At 41.3% G+C, this 26839-nt stretch overlaps 1 protein-coding gene across 1 annotated transcript in view; it reads right to left on the bottom strand.

Annotated features, from left to right (window-relative positions):
* The window catches only part of DIPK2B (divergent protein kinase domain 2B), a 47553-nt gene extending 31023 nt beyond the window's left edge, over positions 1–16530 (bottom strand). Inside the window, exons 1-2 of the mRNA XM_060087976.1 lie at positions 16295–16530; positions 8027–8291 (exon numbers count right to left, since the gene is read on the bottom strand). Of these exons, the coding sequence (XP_059943959.1) occupies positions 8027–8291; positions 16295–16530 (501 nt within the window). The remainder of the gene's footprint in view (positions 1–8026; positions 8292–16294) is intronic.
* Positions 16531–26839: the final 10309 nt, after the last annotated feature.

The raw sequence follows: 26839 nt of genomic DNA, 5'->3' as shown, positions 1-26839 counted from the left end.
TGGATGCCCCATTTCAAACAACTGGCAAGACAGGAACACAACCCCACGCATTAGCAGAGAGGCTGCATAAAATCATACTAAGTTCACAGACACCCCAAAACACACCACTGAACATGACCCTGCCCACCAGAAAGACAAGTTCCAGTGCCACCCACCAGAACACAGGCACCAGTCCCCTCCACCAGGAAGCCTACACAAGCCACCAAATAAACCTCACCCACTGGGGGCAGACACCAAAAACAAAGGGAACTACAAAACTGTAGCCTGTGAAAAGCAGACCCCAAACACAGTAAGTTAAGCAAAATGAGAACACAGAGATATACACAGCAGATGAAGCAGCAGGTAAAAACCCACCAGACCAAACAAATGAAGAGGAAATAGGCAGTCTACCTGAAAAAGAATTCAGAGTAATGATAGTAAAGATGATCCAAAATCTTGGAAATAGAATGGAGAAAATACAAGAAACATTTAACAAGGAACTAGAAGAACTAAAGAGCAAACAAACAGTGATGAACAACACAATAAATGAAATTAAAGATTCTCTAGAAGGGATCAATAGCAGAATAACTGAAGCAGAAGAACGGATAAGTGACCTGGAAGATAAAATAGTGGAAATAACTACTGCAGAGCAGAATAAAGAAAAAAGAATTAAAAGAATTGAGGACAGTCTCAGAGATGTCTGGGACAGTATTAAATGCACCAACATTTGAATTATAGGGGTCCCAGAAGAAGAAGAGAGAAAGAAACGGTCTGAGAAAATATTTGAAGAGATTATAGTTGAAAATTTCACTAACATGAGAAAGGAAATAGTCAGTCAAGTCCAGGAAACCCAGAGAGTCCCATACAGGATAAATCAAAGGAGAAACATGCCAAGACACATATTTTTTTTTTGCCAAGACACATATTAATCAAACTATCAAATATTAAATACAAAGAAAAAATATTAAAAGCAGCAAGGGGAAAACAACAAATAACATACAAGGGAATATCCATAAGGTTAACAGCTGATCTTTCAGCAGAAACTCTGCAAGCCAGAAGGGACTGGCAGGACATATTTAAAGTGATGAAAGGGAAAAACCTACAACCAAGATTACTCTACCCAGCAAGGATCTCATTCAGATTCGACAAAGAAATTAAAACGTTTACAGACAAGCAAAAGTTAAGAGATTTCAGTACCACCAAACCAGCTTTACAACAAATGCTAAAGGAACTTCTCTAGTCAGGGAACACAAGAGAAGGAAAAGATGTAGAAAAACAAACCCAAAACAATTAGGAAAATGGTAATAGGAACATACATATCGATAATTAGCTTAAATGTAAATGGACTAAATGCTCCAACCAAAAGACATAGACTGGGTGAATGGATACAAAAAGAAGACCTGTATATATGCTGTCTACAAGAGACCCACTTCAGACCTAGGGACACATACAGACTGAAAGTGAGGGGATGGAAAAAGATACTCCATGCAAAATGGAAATCAAAGAAAGCTGGAGTAACAATTCTCATATCACACAGAATAGACTTAAAAATAGAGACTATTACAAGAGACAAAGAAGGACACTACATAATGATCAAGGGATCAATCCAAAAAGAAGATATAACAATTGTAAATATTTATGCACCGAACATAGGAGCACCTCAACACATAAGGCAATCGCTAACAGCCATAAAAGGAGAAATGGACAGTAACACAGTCATAATAGGAGACATTAACACCCCACTTTTACGAATGGACAGATCATCCAAAATGAAAATAAATAAGGAAACACAAGCTGTAAATGATACATTAAACAAGATGGACTTAATTGATATTTATAGGACATTCCATCCAAAAACAACAGAATACTCTTTCTTCTCAAGTGCTCATGGAACATTCTTCAGGATAGATCATACCTTGGGTAACAAATCAAGCCTTGGGAAACTTAAGGAAATTGAAATCGTATCAAGAATTTATTCTGACCAGAACGCTATGAGACTAGATATCAAATACAGGAAAAAATCTGTAAGAAATACAAACACATGGAGGCTAAACATACATTACTTAATAACCAAGAGATCACTGAAGAAATCAAAGAGGAAAACAAAAAATACCTAGGAACAAATGACAATGAAAACACGACGACCCAAAACCTATGGGAAGCTACAAAAGCAGTTCTAAGAGGGAAGTTTATAGCAATACAATCCTACCTCAAGAAACAAGAAACATCTCAAATAAAAAACCTAACCTTACACCTAAAGCAATTAGAGAAAGAACAAAAAACCTCAAGGTTAGCAGAAGGAAAGAAATCATAAAGATCAGATCAGAAATAAATGAAAAAGAAATGAAGGAAACAATAGCAAAGATCAACAAAACTAAAAGCTGGCTCTTTGAGAAGATAAAAAAAATTGATAAACCATTAGCCAGACTCAGCAAGAAAAAAAAGGGAGAAGACTCAAATCAATAGAATTAGAAATGAAAAAGGAGAAGTAACAACTGACACTGCAGAAATACAAAGGATCCTGAGAGATTACTACAAGCAACTCTATGCCAATAAAATGGACAACCTGGAAGAAATGGACAAATTCTTAGAAAAGCACAACCTTCTGAGACTGGACCAGGAAGAAATAGAAAATATAAACAGAGCAATCCCAAGCACTGAAATTGAAACTGTGATTAAAAATCTTCCAACAAACCAAAGCCCAGGACCAGATGGCTCCACAGGTGACTACTACAAAACGTTTAGAGAAGAGCTAACACCTATCCTTCTCAAACTCTTCCAGAATATAGCAGAGGGAGGAACACTCCCAAACTCATTCTATGAGGCCACCATCACCCTGATACCAAAACCAGACACAGATGTCACAAAAAAAGAAAACTACAGGTCAATATCACTGATGAACATAGGTGCAAAAGTCCTCAAAAAATACTAGCAAATAGAATCCAACAGCACATTAAAAGGATCATACACCATGATCAAGTGGGGTTTATCCCAGGAATGCAAGGATTCTTCAATATATGCAAATCAATCAATGTGATACACCATATTAACAAACTGAAGGAGAAAAACCATATGATAATCTCAATAGATGCAGAGAAAGCTTTTGACAAAATTCAACACCCATGTATGATAAAAACCCTCCAGAAAGTAAGCATAGAGGGAACTTACCTCAACATAATAAAGGCCATATATGAGAAACCCACAGCCAACCTCATTCTCAGTGGTGAAAAAACTGAAACCATTTCCACTAAGATCAGGAACAAGACAAGTTTGCCCACTTTCACCACTATTATTCAACATAGATTTGGAAGTTTTAGCCACAGCAGTCAGAGAAGAAAAAGAAATAAAAAAAAAATCTAAAACAGCAAAGAAGAAGTAAAACTGTCACTGTTTGCAGATGACGTGATACTATACAGAGAGAATACTAAAGATGCTACCAGGAAACTATTAGAGCTAATCAGTGAATATGGTAAAATAGCAGGATACAAAATTAATGCACAGAAATCTCTTGCATTCCTATACACTAATGATGAAAAATCTAAAAGAGAAATTAGGGAAACACTCCCATTTACCATTGCAACAAAAAGAATAAAATACCTAGGAATAAACCTACGTAAGGAGACAAAAGACCTGTATGCAGAAAACTATAAGGCACTTATGAAAGAAATTAAAGATGATACAAAGATTTGGAGAGATAAACCATGTTCCTGGATTGGAAGAATCAACATTGTGAAAATGACTATACTACCCAAAGAAGTCTACAGACTCAATGCAATCCCTATCAAGCTACCAATGGCATTTTTCACAGAACTAGAACAAAAAATTTCACAATTTGTATGGAAACACAAAAGACTCTGAATAACCAAAGCAATCTTGAGAAAGAAAAACAGAGTTGGGGAATCGGGCTCCCTGACTTCAGCATATACTACAAAGCTACAGTCATCAAGACAGTATGATACTGGCACAAAAATAGAAATATAGATCAACAGAACAGGACAGAAAACCCAGAGATAAACCCACGCACATATGGTGACGTTATCATGGATAAAGGAGGCAAGAATATACAATGGAGAAAAGACAGCCTCTTCAATAAGTGGTGCTGGGAAAACTGGACAGCTACATGTAAAAGAATGAAATTAGAACACTCCCTAAAACCATGCACAAAAATAAACTCAAAATGGATTAGAGACCTAAATGTAAGGCCAGACGCTATAACACTCTTAGAAGGAACATAGGCAGAACACTCTATGACATACATCACAGCAAGACCCTTTCTGACCCACCTCCTAGAGAAATGGAAATAAAAACAAAAATAAGAAAATGGGACCTAATGAACCTTAAAAGTTTTTGCACAGCAAGGGAAACCATAAACAGGATGAAAAGACAACCCTCAGAATGGGAGAAAATATTTGCAAATGAAGCAACTGACAAAGGATTAATCTCCAAAATATACAAGTAGGTCATGCAGCTCAATATCAAAGAAACAAACAACCCAATTGAAAAATGGGCAGAAACCTAAATAAACATTTCTCCGAAGAAAATATACAGGTTGCCAACAAACACATGAAGGGATGCTCAACATCACTAATCATTAGATAAATGCAAATCAAAACCACAATGTGGTATCACCTCACACCAGTCAGAATGGTCATCATCAAAAAATCTACAAACAATAAATGCTGGAGAGGGTGTGGAGAAAGGGGAACCCTCTTGCACTGTTGGTGGGAATATAAATTGGTACAGCCACTATGGAGAACAGTATGGAGCTTCCTTAAAAATCTAAAAATAGACCTACTATATGACCCAGCAATCCCACTACTGGGCATATATCCTGAGAAAACCATAATTCAAAAAGAGTCATGTACCACAATGTTCATTGCAGCACTATTTATAATAGCCAGGACATGGAAGCAACCTAAGTGTCCATCGACAAATGAATGGATAAAGAAGATGTGGCACATATATACAATGCAATATTACTCAGCCATAAAAAGAAATGAAATTGAGTTATTTGTAGTGAGGTGGATGAACGTAGAGACTGTCATACAGAGTGAAGTAAGTCAGAAAGAGAAAAACACATACCATATGCTAACACATATATATGGAATCTAAACAAAAAAAGGTTTTGAAGAAATTAGGGGCAGGACAGGAATAAAGAGGCAGAGATAGAGAATGGACTTGAGGATACGGGGAGGGTGAAGGGTAAGCTGGGACGAAGTGAGAGAGTGGCATGGACATATATACACTACCAAATGTAAAATAGATAGCTAGTGGGAAGCAACTGCATAGCACAGGGAGATCAGCTCGGTGCTTTGTGACCACCTAGAAGGGTGGGATAGGATGGGTGGGAGGGAAATGCAAGTGGGAGGGGATATGGGGATATATGCATACATATAGCAGATTCACTTTGTTATACAGCAGAAACTAACACAACATTGTAAAGCAATTATACTCCAATAAGGATGTTAAAAAAAGAAAAGGAAAGAAGGAAAGCTTGTTTAGCTGTATGTTAATGCACGATGACAAAATTGGTAGAGCAAGTTTTAGCACAAGAAATTTAAGAAAGGGACCCACTTATTACAACAACACTGCCATACATTTCTATGGTGATGGACTTTTTCTAAAACATCTTCATATCTATAAGCTCACTAGGATGAATGAATCCGGTAAAGTGGGCACTATATGCTGCCTTTTGAGAAACAGGGCATCAAGGCACCCAGCACAGTGTCTGGTGATAGTAGGCATTCAATTAGGATTTCTTAACTAAGTGAAGTCGAGTCATGTGAAATCAAAGAATGTCAGAACTGGGAGGGCCTTTGAGATGATCCAGACGCCTCCCCCCAGCACAGTTTTGGAGGAGGAATGTCAGGGTAGAGTGGGGAAGTCCTAGACTTAAATGCAAGGTCAACTGGTCAGTGAGTGAGGGATCCAAGTCAATAGTCTGTCCTTTGTCCCCATACAGGCTGTTATCATAACATCCACTACAACACTTTATGGTGGTTTGTGTTCTTGTCTGTCCTCACCATTGGGCCACATGATCCTGGGGGATAGAGCTTGTGTCTGATTCATCTTTGTCACATGGATGAACAGGAACCAGAAGCTCTCTGTTCTTCCTGGGTCTCTGAGCTCCTTTGTGTTCTGTCACAGCTGTTAGTGGCAGAGTCAGGACTCAACCACAGTTTCCGGACCCCAGGGATCCTTTGCCCCTACCACAATGTCTATACTCATCAAGGTAGGTGGCATTAGATGTACTGGGTGGGTTGCTTTGGACTACCTAGGCCTCCTGGGATAATCCCCACTGTATTATGGAAGTGTCTAGAAAATGAAGGAAAGAGGGTGTCTTCCTTAGTTCAAAGCCCAAGGCCAGTTTAGCCACTTTCTGTGGAATCTCAAGTGTATCTTGTGCACCAGGATGTTCTGTCCTTTGGTACATTTGTTAGGTCCCAGGTGGAGGTAGTCTGGTGCCTTGGGGGAACCGTGCCTGTCAGCGTGGGACCAGACAGCAATGGGGGCAGGAAGAAGTGATGGGATTTTCAAGGAGTTCTGAAACAAACCCTTGCATATCTTGTTTTGCTCTTCCTGGGGCCTTCTATTTGCTCCTGAGCACGTATTTGAGGCAAAGCAGAGGAGGTCTCATATTGGTCCTTCCCATGCCTCAGTATTAGCTGTGGTCAGCCTGAGAATGGCAGGTGGTGGGTACCCAGGCCAGTGCATGGAGGCTCTGTCTGCAGGCACAGAAAGAGAGGCACAGGGGCATTACACCTAGGGTGTGTACCATGGTGTGGGCTTTGATATCTGTCCTCTGTTTTCTGGTTCTGCCCAGTGTTGAGCAGCTCCCATAAGGTTCTTCCCACCTGAGCCTCCACTTCCAGTTTCCCACACCAACTCCAAGACCCTTAGGTTGGGTCCCGCCACCACCTCCCCAACCTGGCAATAGTTTGACTTCCTCTGGCTTATTTTCTCCCGACTCCATGCCAGTGAGATTCATAAAGTGCAGAGTACAAAAGGACCACATTGGAAAGCTCAATATCAGATGATGGCCATGTCACCAGCAGCTCGATTCCTCTTGATTTCAAGGCAGTTTCCACATGACTTTAGAGTAAAGCCACATGGTCTTGCCACGTGGTCGAGATATGCAGGGACCAGTGATTCTGCTTTGTTCTGGGTTGCTCATCTCAAAGAGACCAAAGGGAGGGTCTGTTAGTGCTCAGAAGTTACCCAGGCAGCCTTATGTGCCCATATGAAGGGGTTAATGGCCTGGGGAGTTCAAGAAACAGACTTGGCGTGCCCCTGAGGGATGCCAAATCCTCCAGCCTCATCATGACAGGGAGACAGGTGAGCCTCTCCTCTCCCATCTTTGCTGAAGGTGAGCGGCTCCTCAATCCTTTGAGGTGGCATCTTCTGCCCCAAGGGGCCAGCTGGATGTGTGTGGAGTAACATGACTGTGCTGGTCTGGATGAAAAACACGATACCAGTGGTGATAGTGCAGGAGGGGACCAATGCAGGATAAGATGGCACTGGCAACGTGCTGAAGTTCTGAAGGCAGCCTACTCGTGGGAGTGGGTGGGGGCTCTCAGATGGGAGGAGGGAGCTGTGTTATCAGAGCCTGCTTTTGCAGTGACTCAGGTTTGGTTCTTCTTTATGGTGGGAGATCAAAGAGGAAGCTGATTTTCAAAGTGGGGTCTCTGGATCATGAAACGGGATGCATATGGGAGCTTCTAAGAACGGTCACCGTTTAGGGGTTGGCAAACATTGTGGTGAGGGGGGGAAGGCTGGTGAGGGTCATCCGTCCTTCAGACCAGAGGTGGGAGCTAGGAACTGTTTCCCAAAGAGTCGCTGAGGGTCATATCAGAGAGAATGGAGAATGACAATGGGAAGGGTCCCTATAACTAAGCCTGTTTAGTTCCTGTCTTGTCACAAGCCATGCTGTTTCATGACATTGTTTTGTCCCACTTTAGACAGACTACAATTCCTTTTGCCCAGACTGAGATGTGAGCTGGGAATGGATTCTGCACCCTCTCCCCACCCCCACAGCCAGTACTCTCACCTGCACCAGGTCCGGTGTGAGGCGCTTGGCCTGCAGCCATTTCTGGAACCTTCCTGTTTTCCGCAGGACGCGCTCAATGCTGCAGGTCTTTGGGGCGGCTGCGGAGGCACAGATTCTCCTGTCCGAGATCTCGTTTTGGTGTTTGCTGACCAGCCTTGAGATCTCCACGGGGCGCCAGGTTTTGAAATCATCCGAGTAATTTACAGAGTAAGAAGGCAAGTCGTCGGGAAACAGTCCAGGGTGTGAGGCCAGCCAGTTGTCAAACCTGGAAGAATAGCCCTTTGGGGATCAGCCTGGGAGCTGGAGAGAGGGAGCAGGGACTAAGCAGGGACCAGCCACACTGCCAGAGCCAGCAGAGCCCGGGGACAGGGAGATGGGGGAGAACATCTGTTCTGATCCATTTCTTCTCCTTAGACTGAGAAGCTCCAAGCTCCTCCTGCGAGAGGACTATTTGTGTTTCCTCAAGCTTAGGGAAGTGTATATGTGATGTCAGAAAAGGTGAGGGATCTGCATACCAAAACCAAACTTTTATCTTCTTCATCCAAATGGCACAGAAGGACTAGCCATGGCTTTCTGAACTTCTACCCCACGTGAAGGCAGCAGCTTTACACATGCTGGTACCTTTGACTCTCCTAATAACCCATCCCCACTTTACAGATGTGGAAACTGAGGCTTGCGGAGCTTAAGTGCCTTGCAAGGTCAGATAATATGCTGCTAAGCAGGGATGCAAACTCAGGACTGTCTGTCAGAAAAACCCATGATCTTTCTGCTTCGCTACACTGGTTCTAGCAACGGCCCACTCTGTGAACAACGGCTGGGTCTTGAAACCACAGTTCTTGAAGAGGCTTCTGGTCCTGCACTGGGGAGGGCACTGCCTCTTCATATCCAACCCCAAAAAGCCCCATCAATTTTGCTTTCAGTCCACAGATAAGTTATCAGTACCAAGCAAGTGTCAGGGAACAGTGGCTGCTAAAGGGTCACCAAATTCAAAGCTATGTGTCATCCAGGAGGTGTGTGATTCCACACAATGAAATCCTCCCCAGGGGAGAGGCACTGGCCTATTAGCATCTGCTGATTTTCTAGGCACCACCTTGACCCTTTTCTCCAGTCATTCCTCCAGCTGTGTGCCGACAGTTCCATCAGGGAAGAATGTTCAATCTCCTTCTGATTAATGTATGAAAAAGTACTAAGAAAATGTCTCTTCATTATTATTAATAATTGAGGGTTATACTGCAAATGAAAATTAGGCTTATATGTTATATATTTAATTTCTTTTTTAAAAAAATTTATTTTATTGTAGTATAGTTGATTTACAATGTTGTGTTAATTTCTGCTGTACAGCAAAGTGATTCAGTTATACGTATATATACATTCTTTTCCATATTCTTTTCTATTATGGTTCATCACAGGATATTGAATATAGTTCCCTGTGCTATACAGTAGGACCTTGTTGTTTTTAATTTAATTTCAATAAGAATCTTTAAATTCTTATCATTGGGCATTACTGGGCAACCTCATGATAATGAGTTTTGGAGGAACTAGCTCCAAACCCTACATTGTATTGTTTTCTCACTTATATGATACAGTTACCCTCTTAGGGTAACTAAAACTCTTAGACTGAAAGCTTTTCAAAGAAGTTGCTCTAAGAAGCTGTCAGTAAGTACCTTCTGCAATGCAGGACCATTCAAACTGCAGTGGAAGTAGCCACAAAGAATTCCATTCAAGGACATTGCCACAGATCTGTTTAAAAAGACCAGACACCGAAAACTTGCAAGGAATCAACTCTATTGGAATTTTTTAGGACAACCATGGGAAATGATCCTCCCCACTGGGAGAATATGAAAGGGCCTAGGCCCCCGAGGCAGGCCTGTTTCCTGTAGCTACTCTTGTTCATGGGGCTTCAAACCACCCCTCCCCAAGGGCCTGTGACTAAGAATTTACAACTAGGTGGCTCTCTTAGATAACAATAACAGCGATACACATCTATGAATCACTTTAGCGGTCACTTTGCTGAACACTTTATGTGCATTAAGTCAGTTAAACCTTTCAACAAACCTATGAGGTCAGCACTGCTATTACCATGCAGATGAGGAAACTGAGGCACAGAGCAGTTCAGTGATTTGCTCCAAGTCACACAGCCAGGAACTGGAGGAAGTAACCTTCAGGGCTCCAGAGCTTGTACTCTAAACCACTTTGCTGCTACTTAGTCCTCTATCATCTATTTTATGAATTTGTGCTTGGTAACAGACGGGTAACATTATTAGGAGTTATAGGTAGCAAGGTCCTTAAAGATGATTTTGTCCCTGTCCCCCTTTCATTATATATATATATATATATATTTTTTTTTTTTTTTTAAATTCTTTTCCAAATTCTTTTTCCTTATAGGTTATTAGTTCCCTGCGCTATACAGTAGGTCCTTGTTGGTTATCTATTTTTTTTAACATCTTTATTGGAGTATAATTGCTTTACAATGGTATGTTAGTTTCTGCTTTATAACAAAGTGAATCAGCTCTACATATACATATGTTCCCATATCTCTTCCCTCTTGCATCTCCCTCCCTCCCACCCTCCCTATCCCACCCCTCTAGGTGGTCACAAAGCACCGAGCTGATCTCCCTGTGCTATGCAGTTGCTTCCCACTAGCTATCTATTTTACATTTGGTAGTGTATATATCCATGCCACTCTCTCACTTTGTCCATTATATTTTGAGGATGAGAAAACTGAAGATGACTTGTCTGAAGAATCATAGAAAATTAGTGGCCGGGGAGGACAGATCTCAGGGAGCTTTGTCTCCCAGTTTGTGGGGATGGCATGGAGACGGATGTCCTACCCTGTGGGATAACCTCATTGTCCTCTTTTTCTGTCCCCACCTTCTGAGGAGGCTCTACTGAGAGGACAGCACTGACTTGGCAGGTGACTGTAATGGATCCCGGTGCATGTCCAGCCATGGCTTGAGGTGTCCCATGAGGACCAATTGAGGACAAATAAACAGGTTTACAGGCCACACTTCTCCCCCTTTCCAAATGGTAATAACTTTAGGATGCTGAACGGGAAAAAAACGAATATTCTTACAACTTTGATTACCTACTTTATTGAACTGAAGAATGTCAGTGAGAAAATGGGCCCTGTTGCTTATTCACTAAAATGTTAATATCCTAGAATTTGGAAACCCACAAAATAGAGGCAGAGTTCTAACCTTCCTTCTGAACTGACATCATGGGCATGTTTGTAGTGAGCCTGGCTGAGTTCCTCACTGGGTTAAAAGAAGGACAAGCAAGATCATAGTTTCCCAGAGCTGGAAGGAAGAATAAATGTCATGTGGTCCCATCCCTGCAAGCCCCTCAACATGGAGAGCAGGCTAGGGGTGTAGGGGAGAGTGACAACATTGGAACGAGAATGTATGTTTCTTGTGCTTGCATCCAGTCGAACACTAAGTTTGTAGCCACGCCTTCCTAAATATTTCGTGCCTCTCTTCCCTCTTCTCCACCCCTCAGGACACTTAAAACATCCAGCATCTTTCCAAAGCTCTCAGGATACAGTTCATACTTCACAAGGCTCTTCCTAAGCCCATCTCCTGCTGCTCCCCTCACAAGCTTGTGTTGGTCTCACCAAACCACTGACCATCCTTGGCTAAGCCGTATTGTTTTGGGCCTCTGGGCCTCCACTCACCTTGTTATATGCTGATCCCTTTATCTGAGACACTTTCTCTTTCCTCCCTGGATAATCCCTATCCAACCCATTAAAACCCAGACAGGTATCATCTCTTCTGATTCACACTCCCTCATCCCCCCAGTCTGAGATAGGTTCCCTCCCACATGCTCCCATGACATCCTGTGTAGGACATTTTGTATAGTCCTCATACTCTGCTTTAATCATTGGTTCATGTCTCTGTCTTCCTTCAGGGCCATGACTGGGCCTCCTTCAACTTTGTAACTAAGTGCCTAGCAGAGTGTTTGGTTCCAAGTTAGTACCCAATGATTTTAGTTGGATGGATGGATGGTTGGATGGATATTTGAATGAACAGATGGTTAAGTGAGTAGAGGAATACATGGAGGGCTGGATGAATGGGATGCACAGAGTGAAGGTTGGGTGGAAGAATGCCTGGAGAGATGCTTGGATGAATGGGTGAATGGATGGATGGATGGGTGCATGTATGGATGATTGAATGTGTAGACAGATATTTTTGCCATAAGCTCTGGGGCCCTGAAGCTCCCAAGACCTCTGAATTCATTTGAGGAAGTGAGTTGAAGCAGTAATTACTATCACCTTCTGAGGTGAAGGAGAAAGACAAGGGCAAGGGAGAAGGGAAGGCAAAATAAAACTTAATGATTTACTTATTTTGCTGTGAGTCCTCCACCACTCAGAAGTATTTAAACATTCTTTAAGACTTTGGGAATGGGGATTGAAGATGTAAGGCCATGTGGGTACAGTAAGGAAGGCAAGGTAAGACGTCCATCCTCATAAGAGCCGAGGAATCCTTAGGAGTGATTCTGATCAGAAATACTGCCATTAAGTACCCCATATCCCACACTTTCACCTTACCTGCTACTTGCACATATGCAAATACTGATCAATCAGATCCTGGTGGAACTTGCCAGTTGGAGTGGTCACTTAGGATTTTATATATAGGGATATATTCAGTAGGAAGAATATGTAAATCAGGTTGACTCATTTTTTTAGCTTCCCTTAACTTTTTCATTCATGATTTGAAAGTCAACATGTAATGCATAGAAAACTGGTACTGAAAACATTCTAATGGTCAAAGATCATTGGTTGTGTATGGGAAGCATCAGATTCATGATTACCTTTCTTGTCAAAGAAAAGATAGGTAAAGAAGGAAAGGTGACATCCTTCCACCAATCATGTGTCTTCAGCCTACCCAGCCAGCCCGGGGAGCTCAGCCTCTGTTTGTTGCTGAACAGCAAGCATTATCCAGTCCTTATTGAGGACCAGGACTGGAGTACTAATGCTTGCCTGGCTATAGCATTTCAGCCTAACATCTGAAAGTTTTGGATGGGCTTTCTCCTAAGGTAGCATTATGATCAGTTTTAAAAGTGAAGAAATGCTTGGAGATGAACAAAAACAAGATGAGCAAACACACCATTGGAAAGAGAGGCAAAGGATGTGAACCTGTAGACAATTTAGCAAAGAAGAAATACAAATGGGCAAGAAGCCTGCAAAAAGGGCTCAATTGAGAAGAAATCCATAATAAAAATAATAGTAATAGTAAACATTTCTGAGTGTGCAAAAAGTAAACTCTATAGGTTGAAGTCTCCACTTGGAGATATATATATATATATATATATATATATACCTCAAAATCCTAAAAATTCACTGTATTTTTTGACCCAGAAATTTCACCTTTAGGAATTTGTTACAGGAATTAATCACTGATGTGCATGAAAGTCTAGCCACAGGGATGTTCAACATAGCACTGTTTATAATAATGAAAAGTGAAAAAAAAACCCTTGTTATCCTGCAATAGTTGATTAGTTAAATAAATTATGGTTGATTGATGCAATCGAATACCACGAAACCACTAAAAATCAAATTGTGGAGCAGAATAGTTAATGTGGAAAGGTGTTCCGATACATGGTTAAATAAAAGTTTCCAAAAGAGTATGCATAGTATGATCACAATTTTGTTGAAAAAATTTTAATCCATACTTAGAAAAATGGTGGTAAGGATCATATGTCAAAATGTTAACTAAACGCTGATCTCTTGGTGAGGAATTGTCTGTGATTTTTATTTTGTGTTTTCTTTAATCAATATTTCCTGAAAATTCTAAAATAAAGAGATACCACTTTTAAAATAAGGAAAATACTATTCACAATGTAGAGAAAAGGACTATAAACAAGTCCACGTTCCCAGAGCCACTTACTACCTCTCACTGCTTCCTTGCGCTGAGGATGTGATTTCTCAACGTGAAGCATTCCAAACCTCAACCTGCCCCGCCTGGTGTTTTCCTGCTTGGATCCGCACACTTCCCTTTCAGGCGGGCGCACGTGGAAAATGAATTCTGAGGGAGCTGAAGTAATATCCTGAACTCAACTGGAACACAAACCTGTTTGGGGAAAGGCTTCCTGAATATGGTCATTACCTGACTGATGAGAAAAACCTCATTTCTTTCCACTTGAAAAGTCGATTGTAATATTCATACACTCTTGTTTACTTATCTGGAGTTCTTCCTCAGTTGAATCCCTTAATTTCCCTCCCTCCTATCTTAAAATATGTCCATATTCTCACTGCCTTCTTTCTCCAAGGAATCAGTCCCACTTCCCCTGTGTTTTTGGTCCTCTCCATCCCATTTCTTAGGTGGGAAATCTTGAGTTCATTTCCAACATCTTCATTTCCTGTCACATTGAGTTGATCAACAAAATGATTCTCTAGCTGAACTGACTTGCGTCCTTCCTGCCCTGCTTAGTTCCCAATGATCTTTCTCTTGGACTAGGAGAACTGGTCTGACAGCCCCTGCCAGCATCACCAGGCTGTTCTGCACACTGCTTTCCAGAAGATCTTTCCAAAATGCAGGCCTCATCTTGTCCCCACCCCACTTAACAGCCTCACCATTACCTGCAGTAGAGCTTCCTCAATTGGAGGTCTTTCAACTTTTTAACATTCAAAATGCCTTAAAAAATGGTCTAATAGGACATGTACACACTACTATATATAAAATAGATAACTAATAAGGACCTACTGTATAGCACAGGGAACTCAATACTCTGTAATGGCCTATATGGGAAAAGAATCTAAAAAAGAGTAGATATATGTATATGTATAACTGATTCAATTTGCTGTACACCTGAAACCAACACAACATTGTAAATCAACTATACTCCAATAAAATTTTTTAAAAAATGGTCTAATAGGAAAAGTTCACATCCACTCCCTATAATATCTACCATCTCACAAAAGAAGTTCAACATTTTTGTTGGTATTTTCTATTTGTTATTTCTGTTTAGTAACTTAGTTGAATACTCAAATATGTCTTTGGTTACTACAGATTGGAAATAAAATTATTGCAAATGAATGCCTTCTGCTTGGTCACCAAATCTTACAAGCCAGAGGCAGGACCTTGGGGGAAGGCACAAGAGAAGAGGCCTATTACAAGGGGTCTATTGAAAAGGCTGGAGACCACTGGCTCACAGGTTAAGTCCCAATTCCTTGGTATGGCATTCAAGGCCCCTGGCCCCATCTGACCCTTCCAACCTCCTCCTGCTGCCATGCCTCCACATGTACCCCATGCTCCAGCCACTAAGACTTCTCACCTCTTCCCACACCTCTGGGCCTTTGCTCAAGCTGATCCTTCTAACTTAAGCCCCTCTCCTCCCACTAAATTTCAGCTCATCCTTCAAGGTCTTGCTCAGAACACCTTCCCCTGGAGAAGCCTTTCTCCAGTCCCCATTTGGAATTAATATCCTCTCCCTGGAGCTCCCCGAGGTCCTTTACACTTCACTTCTGGCCTGCATCGGATCAGGCCTTATTATTGTTACTTGTAACACTGTTCCCCTGTCCTGATATCCCGGAGGGCAATGACCAGAGTTATAGCAATGCCATTACAGCACGTGCTGGGTCTTGGTCATAGTAAAGGCCAAGTAAAGGCCAACACATTGACCGTGTGTTGACAGGCCTGAATTCCAGAGTGTGGTCCTATTCTTTGGTGAGAGCCAGGTGCATTGAGATTTACTAAACTTAGGTTTTCCTCTGATCAAGGCAACATCTCACAGCAGAAAACTTGTTCAGAAACTTGGGAGCAAACTGCCTCGGTTTGAATTCCAGATCTGCCACTTATTAGGTGGTGACCTTGGGCAAGTCACTGAACCTTGCTAGGTCTCAGTTCACTATCTGAGTCATGAGTGCAAAGCACTAACTGCCAGGATTGTTGTGAGGAGAAAATAAAAACAGCTTTAAATTGTCTGCCACATAGTAAGCTTTCTATAAATTTTATTTCCTTCCCACTATGAGAAATGAACTTGGTAAACTCAGTAGTCCCAGGCTACTCCATTCATAGAAAACTTTAAAGCTTTAAGCTCCCACTTCCAAAGGAAACTTTGGATTTAGCATTTAGAGCTGGAATTTGGCTTCACACCTTACCCCCTTCCCATCCCAACTCTAACTCATTCCCACTATGATTAAATGGCTTTGCTTCAGCTCCCACCCATAAATTCATAAATTACACCCTGACTTGATTTCAAGAAACTCCTGGACATCATCACATGAAGGGAACAGAATTTTGCCCCTCAGAGTTATCTGATTGAGATTCTGACCTTATTTCTTCTTTAAAGAACTTCTTGCAAATAGATGTCCCGATGCAGGCATTACATTTATCAAGACCGAGGAAAGTCCTTCCAAAATTGTAGCTGGTTCTGACTCGGGGCACCAGAGAAGGAGAGGGAGAAGCCGGCGAGGAGACAGAGTAGCTCAGGCCTGAGACCCACAGCAGCAGGGCTGCCCAGCCCAGGTGGAGGGCTGGAGCCTCAGGCCCCAGCCGCGGCTCCATCATGGGCTCGGGACTCCAGCTGCAGCCCGCGGCTGCCCACTTAGGGCTGTGCAGAGGCAGGTCTTGGCAAAAGAGAGAGGGTTGGCTTCAGGGCGCTGACCCCATCCCAGCTTCCCAGGTTTCTGTTTGAGGATGCTAAGGAGCTTGGGGCTAACGAGGCCAGGGAGGAGGTGAGGAAATCCATGGAGGATGCTGATAACACCGTTTCCAGAGTTACTCTTCCTCTGCCCCGGGGCGGCTGCTGCAGCCTGGGGAGGGGCTGACTAGCAGATTTCGGGGAGGACAATGGCCAGGGCCTCCCTGTGCAGTCCTTTTGACAAACACAGGATATCCTGGCTGGGCAGGAAAGGTCCATGCAGGATGTATGTCCGACCTGGTTTCCACCTGGGAGTGTCAAAGGATCTTGAAGGTCTCCGCCCTCCACTGTTTTAATTCTGGGTGTATCTGTCCCTATGGATCACACACACACACAGAGAGACACACACACACCAATCCCTCCCCGGCCCCCTGTGGTGGATACTTTGGCCTGTCCCTTAACCAGCCATAGTTGGCTGTGAAATAACTAGAAGTCATTTTGCCGGCCATTAAGGGGCACATTTGATACTGATTTGAAAGGTGAAGCCTTTTTACTGCTTAGGGAACAGACAAGCGCAATCTGAGAAGAAAGGAGGGGAAAGGACCCGGTGACCTCTGGCATGATGACGGGAGCACCAGAAAGATCCTTCTGCCTTCACCCAGCTGTGTCTGTCCCTCTCCCCCTTGCCTGAAAGTCCCTCTTCCTTTACTGCCCGACCTCCCTTCTCAGTGGCCGGCCTGACTTGGTGGGATACGACTGCCCCAGGATGGCCTTCCTCATGACACCAAGAAAAGGTCCATAGCATAGACCAGATGGCAGTACTAATTTAGGAATATGTAGAGAGGACCAAATCAGGGAAGGCAGGCTTGGGTTGGGAGGAGGAAAAAAAGTTGGGCATGGCCTCAGGGGAATTGGGGAGTTTTGCTAAAGATTGATGGGAAGAGCAGGGTAAAGGCAGTTCTCTGACGGTTAAGCATGTGCTTATTAGCTAACCGTATACCCTCCTCAGTCAAATGTCATGCTTTTTTTAAATTGTGGAATTGTGAGAATTCTTTATATATTCTAGATACTAGTTCTGTGTTGGTTATGTGGCTTGCAAATATTTTCTCCCAGGTGGTAACTTGTCTTTCGTCTTCTTAACAGGGTCTTTTGCATTGATAAAAAGTACAGAAATACTGAAAAAAGGTACAGGGCTAAGTACAGATCCCTGGGGAAAGTGCTGCAAATGGTGTTCCAGATTCAATGTGATTTAACAAAATATATAACTTGAGGTAACTTGCTGTTACCTCAAGGTTTTATTTTAGGTCCTGCAGGTGATCTCAGCAGCAGGGGAGCTAAGAGCCCAGGCAAGTTGCTCATGGATAGTACAGCAGCACGTTGTAGGAAGGGCACTGACTAAAGTTACTAACTGTTCCAGTTTGCCCAGGGCTGTTGGTGTTAGTCCTGGAATCTCAGGTAACCCTTTAATCTTGGGAAAACTCGAATGATTGGTCACCCATATGAGGACCTGATAGACCTCCCATAAGAGTTGTATGAGATGAGATCTCAGGTGTGCCATTTGGCTGTTAGGTTGAAGGACAACGTTAAAGGTTGGAGGGCTTGAGAGACACCTTGGAGGCAGACCTGTAGATCACACACACACACACACACACACACACACACACACACACACAGGTTTTTTTTAAAAACTTAGTTAACTTAAACTTTTTCTCATGTCATTAAATATTCTTCCATGAGACCATTTATAAGTACTGCATTCCATTATATAGAGGTAGTACAATTTATTTAACAAATCCCTTATTTTTGACACTTTGGTTGCTGATGGGTAGGATTTTGACAGCTGAAACTCCTGAAAATGATGAAAAACAGATTTTTTTCCTCACTTCCAAAATGCCATGAATTGTAAGATCCACCATCAATTTAAATAACAGCGTTTTAGAGGAAAAATATAAGAAACATTATATCAAGTATCCATTAAAAAGTGCTCTAAATTATCCCTATATCTTTAAATATATGCTACTTCCAATTTTTGAATCATGACCAAATTTTGGATGTGTTTTTCACATTCAGAGTCTGAACGTATACTGAGTTGCTCATTTCAGGGGACTTGCTGCTTTTCGTACTGTTCTCATGATTCTTAGTCTCTTTGGTACCTTTAATTTAGTGATATGGCAAGTAGAGCAGGTAAGATTTTCAGTCTATACGTTCAGATGTGAAGACATACAACTTTACATTTTATAATTCAACCTAATTTTTATTTTGAGCCTTCCATTCTGGATTGGTGGGAAGTCTTAGCATGGTTATTTCTTGAGTTCTTCCCTTCTCTTCTGGAAGTTCATTGTGGTTCGGTGAGATTTACTCAACATTCAGCCACTGGGTGGAGATGTTTGGTACCACTGCCCGCCATGGGGCCTGTTATGATTAGTCCAAGTTGCTTCTTAATCCCTTCAAACTCTACTTGGGGCTCCTGCTTCAGCCTGCAAGACTGCCCACCAGGCCTTTAGATGAACCTTGAGTGTCACTTCCTTTCTGGGGTTTTGCCACTCCCTTACTCTTGTGTTCCTAGTCCACCAAGAGGCCATATTTACTTTCTAACTTGCCACATTCTCCCCCTGAAGAAATGAGAAAGGGACTAACTGTCTGCTTGAATTGGTAGGGGATGGGAGGGGCAGAAAGAGGAAAATACAAGGGTAAAAAAAAACACAGGTTACTGCCTTCAAATGCTTTTCTGCCACACAAAGTATATCAGGTTTTGCTTGCATGACTTATTTGGTTGGAACCATAGTTTCACTTTTTCCCATAATTGAGCTATTTGTCACTAGAAGTTAAAGAGCTTCCTTAAAAGTCAACCAGCCCCTGTGACAGATTTTTCAGAACCTAGTAACAATTCTTCATGATGTATACTCCACCAGGGCAGAGGTTTTTTAATCTCTTTTGCCTCAAGCCTCCAGAGCAGTTTATAGCATATGCTGCCTTATTTTAAGTAAAAATTAGGGATCCAAGTTAATATACAGCTGCAATGACAAGTAGATGAACTAATCCCTTCTACACATTGCAAAATTCTCAGTCACAGGCAGCAAGGAGCCTTTTGTAACTTCTTCTTTAATTCTGAGGCTGACAGTTTTCTTGTGACTTTGAGTATAAGGGGCTTCCTAATTTCAGAAACACTGAAGATTAAAAAAATGTGTGGCTCAGCTCTGAAGATATCTTCAAGGCAGCCGACTGCCAGGAGGAGAAACAATAAAAGAAGTATTTTGATTTGTTTGATCCCAGGGGTGGGACACATGGGCAAATGGTGAGGCATAAATGAAGGACTCCACTGAAGCGGCCTTGGCTAGGAGGCCAATGGTTTGGAGTGGCAGGGAAGGTCAATGTGAATGGTGTGGGATGGATTAATGTGTGAAGGACACTGGGCATGACATGGAGTCGGTTTGAAGAAATGGTGCCCAAGGCCAAGGACATGGCAGTAGGAAAGAAAGCAAAGGGATAAATGTGAGGGGTAATAAGAAGCATGGTCTCCATGACTTGGAAACTGAGTCAATGAAGAGAATAAGGGAGAAGCAAAAATCCACGGAAACTCAGAGTTTTCAAATCTGGATGTCTAGGAAAATATAATACCGTTGATAGGTGCCGAGAATGAGGAAGAGGAGCTGGCATTGGAGGAAGACAAAAATCCTGGTTTTAGATCTTTGAATTTAAAACATTAACTGCTAACATAGGTCTTATTAATTGATCTCCATGGATATGATTGCTTTAGAATATCAGAATGTGCCCAACTAAACTCTTACCCAGTTCTCATATTTCCATCTTGATGATAAGGATATAGCCTTAGATTTTGATAAATATCTTACTGAAATCTGGTACTATATCATCAGCGTTCTCCTGACGTGTGTATGCCAGACTAGTAATGTAAAAAACAGTAAGTGAGATGAGCTATCATGGGATTTTCTTGGTGAACCCCTACTGGCCCTTACTGATCTCCACTGCCCATTGTAAGTGTTCACAAACAGTAGTTTTGCTCAGTAGTCCAGTCTAGACTTTCTAGAGGTCACCTTAAAAAAACCCTAGTATATCTGAACATCTTCAGTCTTCTGGCATCTCCCTTATTCAATATTGTAGCAGCTGTGGAGGTGCGCTGCTCTATCTCCTTTCATGAAAGAAGGTGTGGATCAACCGTGAAGAGTGCAGTTAGCTGATGCTCCCCAACTGTTAGCGCTTCAGGATCCAGCTCAGCTTTTGAGCTGGGGCCACACTCTTCCTGGGCCACCCCTAGCCAGTGACTGAGCATAGTGGAAGTAGTAAGGTTTGGCCACCCCTGCCCATCAGAATTCCTTTAATGAGGAATCTGTGGTCCAGAGCTCCCTGCTGGGTTGGCTGAGGCTTTGTCAGATCTGCATCGTGGTTTGAGGTGCTCTCTGCCCCAAACGGCTTCCTCTCCCCAGGCATCTGCAAATCTCTAAACCTCTTGCACTCCTAACTGCATCTTAAGAGTCTGATTCCTGGAGGGCCCAAATGACACAAAAATGATTCTTCTATGCTCTCCTGACATTAGTCCTAGGATCAAATGTCTAAGTTTTTTTTTGGAGGGGGGCTGAGAAATAATTTGTTTAACATGAAGTCAAAGGAAGAGATCTCATAATTCCCTCAGCTTTCTTGGGCTTTGATTCTTTCTCAAAAAATATTAACCCTACTCTTTAATATTTAAAAATTGTCCCCCTTGATATAAAATGTGGCAACCTGATAGGGTTCAACTTTCTCTCTGTCTGCACCATTTTATTCAAGGGGGTAGATCTATTCTTTTGTGGTTCTTCTTTAGATGAGCATGGTTAAAAAAATTTGCCCTTAGCATGTTTACCATTCCTAGTTCCTCACTTTAAAATTTTCCTCACCAGGACTTCAAAATCTCTAATAAAACCCTACAATGTGGAGACTTATGTAGTTTTATAAAGCACTTTCACATTTATTATTCCACTAGATTCTTATAAGAAACTTGTGAAGGAGGAGGATGCAAAGCTAATAATTATTATTATAGATGAGGAAACTGAGGTTTAGAGATGTTTAATGGACAACAAATGTCACACAGCTAGTACGTACCAGACCTGAGGCTTGAACTCAGCTCCTCTGAAGCATAACACAGGGCACCATCTACTCTACCACAATGACTCTCAAGATGTGGCGTGAGTTTGTACTGGTGGTTTCAGGGAGTCCAATTTGTATCCCCAGATGTGCAGAGGTGGCTCTGGGTTCTCAGAAGGCTTTCCACATGTTTTGGCAACATACCTAAGGAACATGGCATCCTTCTGAATCAGTCACATGGGACTAACCTGTGCCCTCTTTGCTCTGCTCATCAGGGACCAACGCATGAATTGATGGTGCCTGTGAAGATCTGTATGTTGTCATGAAGTGTCAGCAACTTCAGATGTCCAGGACTCACCTAGGAGAGGTTGTCAGCCATTGGGCTTCTGGGTACTGTTTCTCTTCCTCCTTAACCCTATGTTATTTTTCTCTATTCACCGTCACCCTTGTGATGCTGGGTTTGATTTTTCTCTGCTTTCTTTCTTTTTTTCTTTTTTAACATCTTTAGGAGTATAATTGCTTTACAACAGTGTGTCAGTTTCTGCTATATAACAAAGTGAATCAGCTATATATATACCTATATCCCCATATCTCCTCCCTCTTGCACCTCCCTCCCACCCTCCCTATCCCACCCCTCTAGGTGGTCATAAAGCACCGAGCTGATCTCCCTGTGCTATGTGGCTGCTTTATATTAGCTGTCTATTTTACATTTGGTAGTATATATATGTCCATGCCACTCTCTCACTTCATCTCAGCTTACACTTCCCCCGCCCCATGTCCTCAAGTCCATTCTCTACGTCTGCATCTTTATTCCTGTCCTGCCCCTAGGTTCTTCAGAACCATTTTTTCTTTTTTTTTTAGATTCCACATATAGCTGTTAGCATACGGTATTTGTTTTTCACTTTCTGACTTACTTCACGCTGTATGACAGACTCTAGATCCATCCACTGCACTACAAACAACTCAATTTCATTTCTTTTTATGGCTGAGTAATATTCCATTGCATATATGTGCCACATCTTCTTTATCCATTCATCTGCCGATGGACACTTAGGTTGCTTCCATGTCCTGGCTATTGTAAATAGAGCTGCAATGAACATTGTGGTACATGACTCTTTTTGAATTATGGTTTTCTCAGGATATATGCCCAGTAGTGGGATTGCTGGGTCGTATGGTAGCTCTATTTTTAGTTTTTTAAGGAACCTGCATACTGTGCTCCATAGTGGCTGAATCCATTTACATTCCCACCAACAGTGCAAGAGGGTTCCCTTTTCTCCACACCCTCTCTAGCATTTATTGTTTGTAGATTTTTTTGAATATGGCCATTCTGACTGGTGTGAGGTGATACCTCATTGTAGCTTTGATTTGCATTTCTCTAATGATTAGTGATGTTGAGCATCCTTTCATGTGTTTGTTGGCAATCTGTATATCTTCTTTGGAGAAGTGTCTATTTAGGTCTTCTACTCATTTTTGGATTGGGTTGTTTGTTTTTTTGTTATTGAGCTGCATGAGCTCAATGATGTTCCCTCTATGCCTACTTTCTGGAGGGTTTTTATCATAAATGGGTGTTGAATTTTGTCAAAAGCTTTCTCTGCATCTATTGAGATGATCATATGGTTTTTCTCTTTCAATTTGTTAATATGGTGTATCACATTGATTGATTTGCGTATATTGAAGAATCCTTGCATTCCTGGGATAAACCCCACTTGATCATGGTGTATGATCCTTTTAATAGGCTGTTGGATTCTGTTCACTAGTATTTTGTTGACGATTTTGCATCTATGTTCATCAGTGATATTGGCCTGTAGTTTTCTTTCTTTGTGACATCTTTGTCTGGTTTTGGTATCAGGGTGATGATGACTTCGTAGAATGAGTTTGGGAGTGTTCCTCCCTCTGCTATATTTTGGAAGAGTTTCAGAAGGATAGGCATTAGCTCTTCTCTAAATGTTTGATAGAATTCGCCTGTGAAGCCATCTGGTCCTGGGCTTTTGTTTGTTGGAAGATTTTTATTCACAGTTTCAATTTCAGTGCTTGTAATTGGTCTGTTCATATTTTCTATTTCTTCCTGATTCAGTCTCCATAGGTTGTGCTTTTCTAAGAATTTGTCCATTTCTTCCAGGTTGTCCATTTTATTGGCATATAGTTGCTTGTAGTAATCTCTCATGATCCTTTGTGTTTGTGCAGTGTCAGTTGTTACTTCTCCTTTTCCATTTCTAATTCTATTGATTTGAGTCTTCTCCCTTTTTTTCTTGCTGAGTCTGGCTAATGGTTTATCAATTTTTTTTATCTTCTCAAAGAACCAGCTTTTAGTTTTATTGATCTTTGCTATTGTTTCCTTCATTTCTTTTTCATTTATTTCTGATCTGATCTTTATGATTTCTTTCCTCTGCTAACTTTGGGAGATTCTTGTTCCTCTTTCTCTGATTGCTTTAGGTGTAAGGTTAGGTTGTTTATTTGAGATGTTTCTTGTTTCTTGAGGTAGGATTGTATTGCTCTAGACTTCCCTCTTAGAACTGCTTTTGTAGCTTCCCATAGGTTTTGGGTCATGTGTTTTCACTGTCATTTGTTTCTAGGTAGTTTTTGATTTCCTCTTTGATTTTTTCAGTGATCTCTTGGTTATTAAGTAGTGTATGTTTAGCCTCCATGTGTTTGTATTTCTTACAGATTTTTTCCTGTAATTGATATCTAGTCTCATAGCGTTCTGGTTGGAAAGGATACTTGATACGATTTCAATTTCCTTAAATTTCCCAAGGCTTGATTTGTGACCCAAGATATGATCTATCCTGAAGAATGGTCCATGAGCACTTGAGAAGAAAAAGTATTCTGTTGTTTTTGGATGGAATGTCCTATAAATATCAATTAAGTCCATCTTGTTTAATGTATCATTTAAAGCTTGTGTTTCCTTATTTATTTTCATTTTGGATGATCTCTCCATTGGTGCAACTGGGGTGTTATGTCCCCTACTATGATTTTGTTGCTGTCGATTTCTCCTTTTATGGCTGTTAGCATTTGCCTTTTTTATTGAGGCGCTCCTATGTTGCGTAAATATTTATAATTTTATAAATATTTTTATAATTTTTATATCTTCTTCTTGGATTGATCCCTTGATCGTTAAGTAGTGTCCTTCTTCGTCTCTTATAATAGTCTTTGTTTTAAAGTCTATTTTGTCTGATGTGAGAATTGCTACTCCAGCTTTCTTTTGATTTCCATTTGCATGGAATATCTTTTTCCATCCCCTTATTTTCAGTCTGTATGTGTCCCTAGGTCTGAAGTGGGTCTCTTGTAGACAGCATATATACGGCTCTTGTTTTTGCATCCATTCAACCAGTCTATGTCTTTTGAATGGAGCATTTAATCCATTTAAATATAAGTTAATTACCAATATGTATGTTCCTTTTACCATTTTCTTAATTGTTCTGGGCTTGTTTTTCTACGTCTTTTCTTTCTCTTGTGTTTCCTGACTAGAGAAGTTCCTTTAGCATTTGTCATAAAGCTGGTTCGGTGGTGCTGAATTCTCTTAGCTTTTGCTTGTCTGTAAATGTTTTAATTTCTCTGTCAAATCTTAATGAGATCCTTGCTGGGTAGAGTAATCTTGGTTGTAGATTTTTCCCTTTCATCACTTTAAATATGTCCTGCCACTCCCTTTTGGCTTGCAGAGTTTCTGCTGAAAGAACAGCTGTTAACCTTATGGAGATTCCCTTGTATGTTATTTGTTGTTTTTCCTTTGCTGCTTTTAATATTTTTTCTTTGTTTTTAATTTTTGATAGTTTAATTTATATGTGTCTTGGCATGTTTCTCCTTGGATTTATCCTGTATGGGACTCTCTGCGCTTCCTGGACTTGATTAACTATTTCCTTTCCCATATTAGGGAAATTTCCAACTATAATCTCTTCAAATATTTTCTCAGTCCCTTTCTTTTTCTCTTCTTCTTCTGGAACCCCTATAATTCGAATGTTGATGTGCTTAATGTTGTCCCAGAGGTCTCTGAGACTGTCCCCAATTGTTCTCATTCTTTTTTCTTTATTCTGCTCTGCAGTAGTTATTTTGTATACTTTTTCTAGGGCAATTATCTATTCTTCTGCCTCAGTTATTCTGCTATTGATTCCTTCTAGTGAATTTTTAATTTCATTTATTGTGTTGTTCATCATTGTTTGTTTGCTGTTTAGTTCTTGTAGTTCCTTGTTAAAGGTTTCTTGTATTTTCTCTATTTTATTCCAAGATTCCGGATCATCTTTACTAGCATTACTCTGAATTTTTTTCAGGTAGACTGCCTATTTCCTCATTTGTTTGGTATGGTGGGTTTTTACCTTGCTCCTTCATTTTCTGCATGTTTCTCTGTCTTCTCATTTTGCTTAACTTACTGTGTTTGGGGTCTCCTTTTCACAGGCTGCAGGTTCATACTTCCTGTTGTTTTTGGTGTCTGTCACCAGTGGCTAAGGTTGTTTCAGTGGGTTGTGTAGGCTTCCTGGTGGAGGGGACTAGTGCCTGTGTTCTGGTGTATGAGGCTGGATCTTGGCTTTCTGGTGGGCAGATCCATGTCTGGTGGTGTGTTTTGGGGTGTCTGTGGCCTTATTATGATTTTAGGCAGCCTCTCTGCTAATGGGTGGGATTGTGTTCCTGTCTTGCTAGTTGTTTGGCATAGGGTGTCCAGCGCTGTAGCTTGCTGGTCGTTGAGTGCAGCTGGGTCTTAGCGTTGAGATGGAGATCTCTGGGACAGCTTTTGCTTTTTGATATTACATGGAGCTGAGAGGTCTCTGGTGGACCAATGTCCTGATCTCAGCTCTCCCACCTCAGAGGCACAGGCTTCACACCTGACCCGTGCACCAAGACCCTGTCAGCCACACAGCTCAGAAGAAAAGGGAGGAAAAAAGAAAGGAAGAAAGAAAAAATAATAAAATAAAGTTATTAAAATAAAAAATAATTATTAAAAATAAAAAATTAAAAAGTAATAAGAAAAAGAAAAAAAAGAAAGAAAAAAAGAAGAGAGCAACCAAACCAAAAGACAAATCCACCAATGATAACAAGTGCTAAAAACTATTCAAAAGAAAACTGGCAAAAAAAAAAAAAAAAGAAGCATGCACATACACACTCACAAAAAGAGAAAAAGGAAAAAAGTATGTATATCGTTGCTCCCAAAGTCCACCGCCTCAATTTTGGGAT

This window comes from Mesoplodon densirostris, chromosome X, assembly GCF_025265405.1.
Source record: "Mesoplodon densirostris isolate mMesDen1 chromosome X, mMesDen1 primary haplotype, whole genome shotgun sequence".
Lineage (NCBI taxonomy): Eukaryota > Metazoa > Chordata > Mammalia > Artiodactyla > Ziphiidae > Mesoplodon > Mesoplodon densirostris.
The sequence above is the reverse complement of the archived record's forward strand: the minus strand, read 5'-3'. Positions and strand labels throughout refer to the sequence as shown.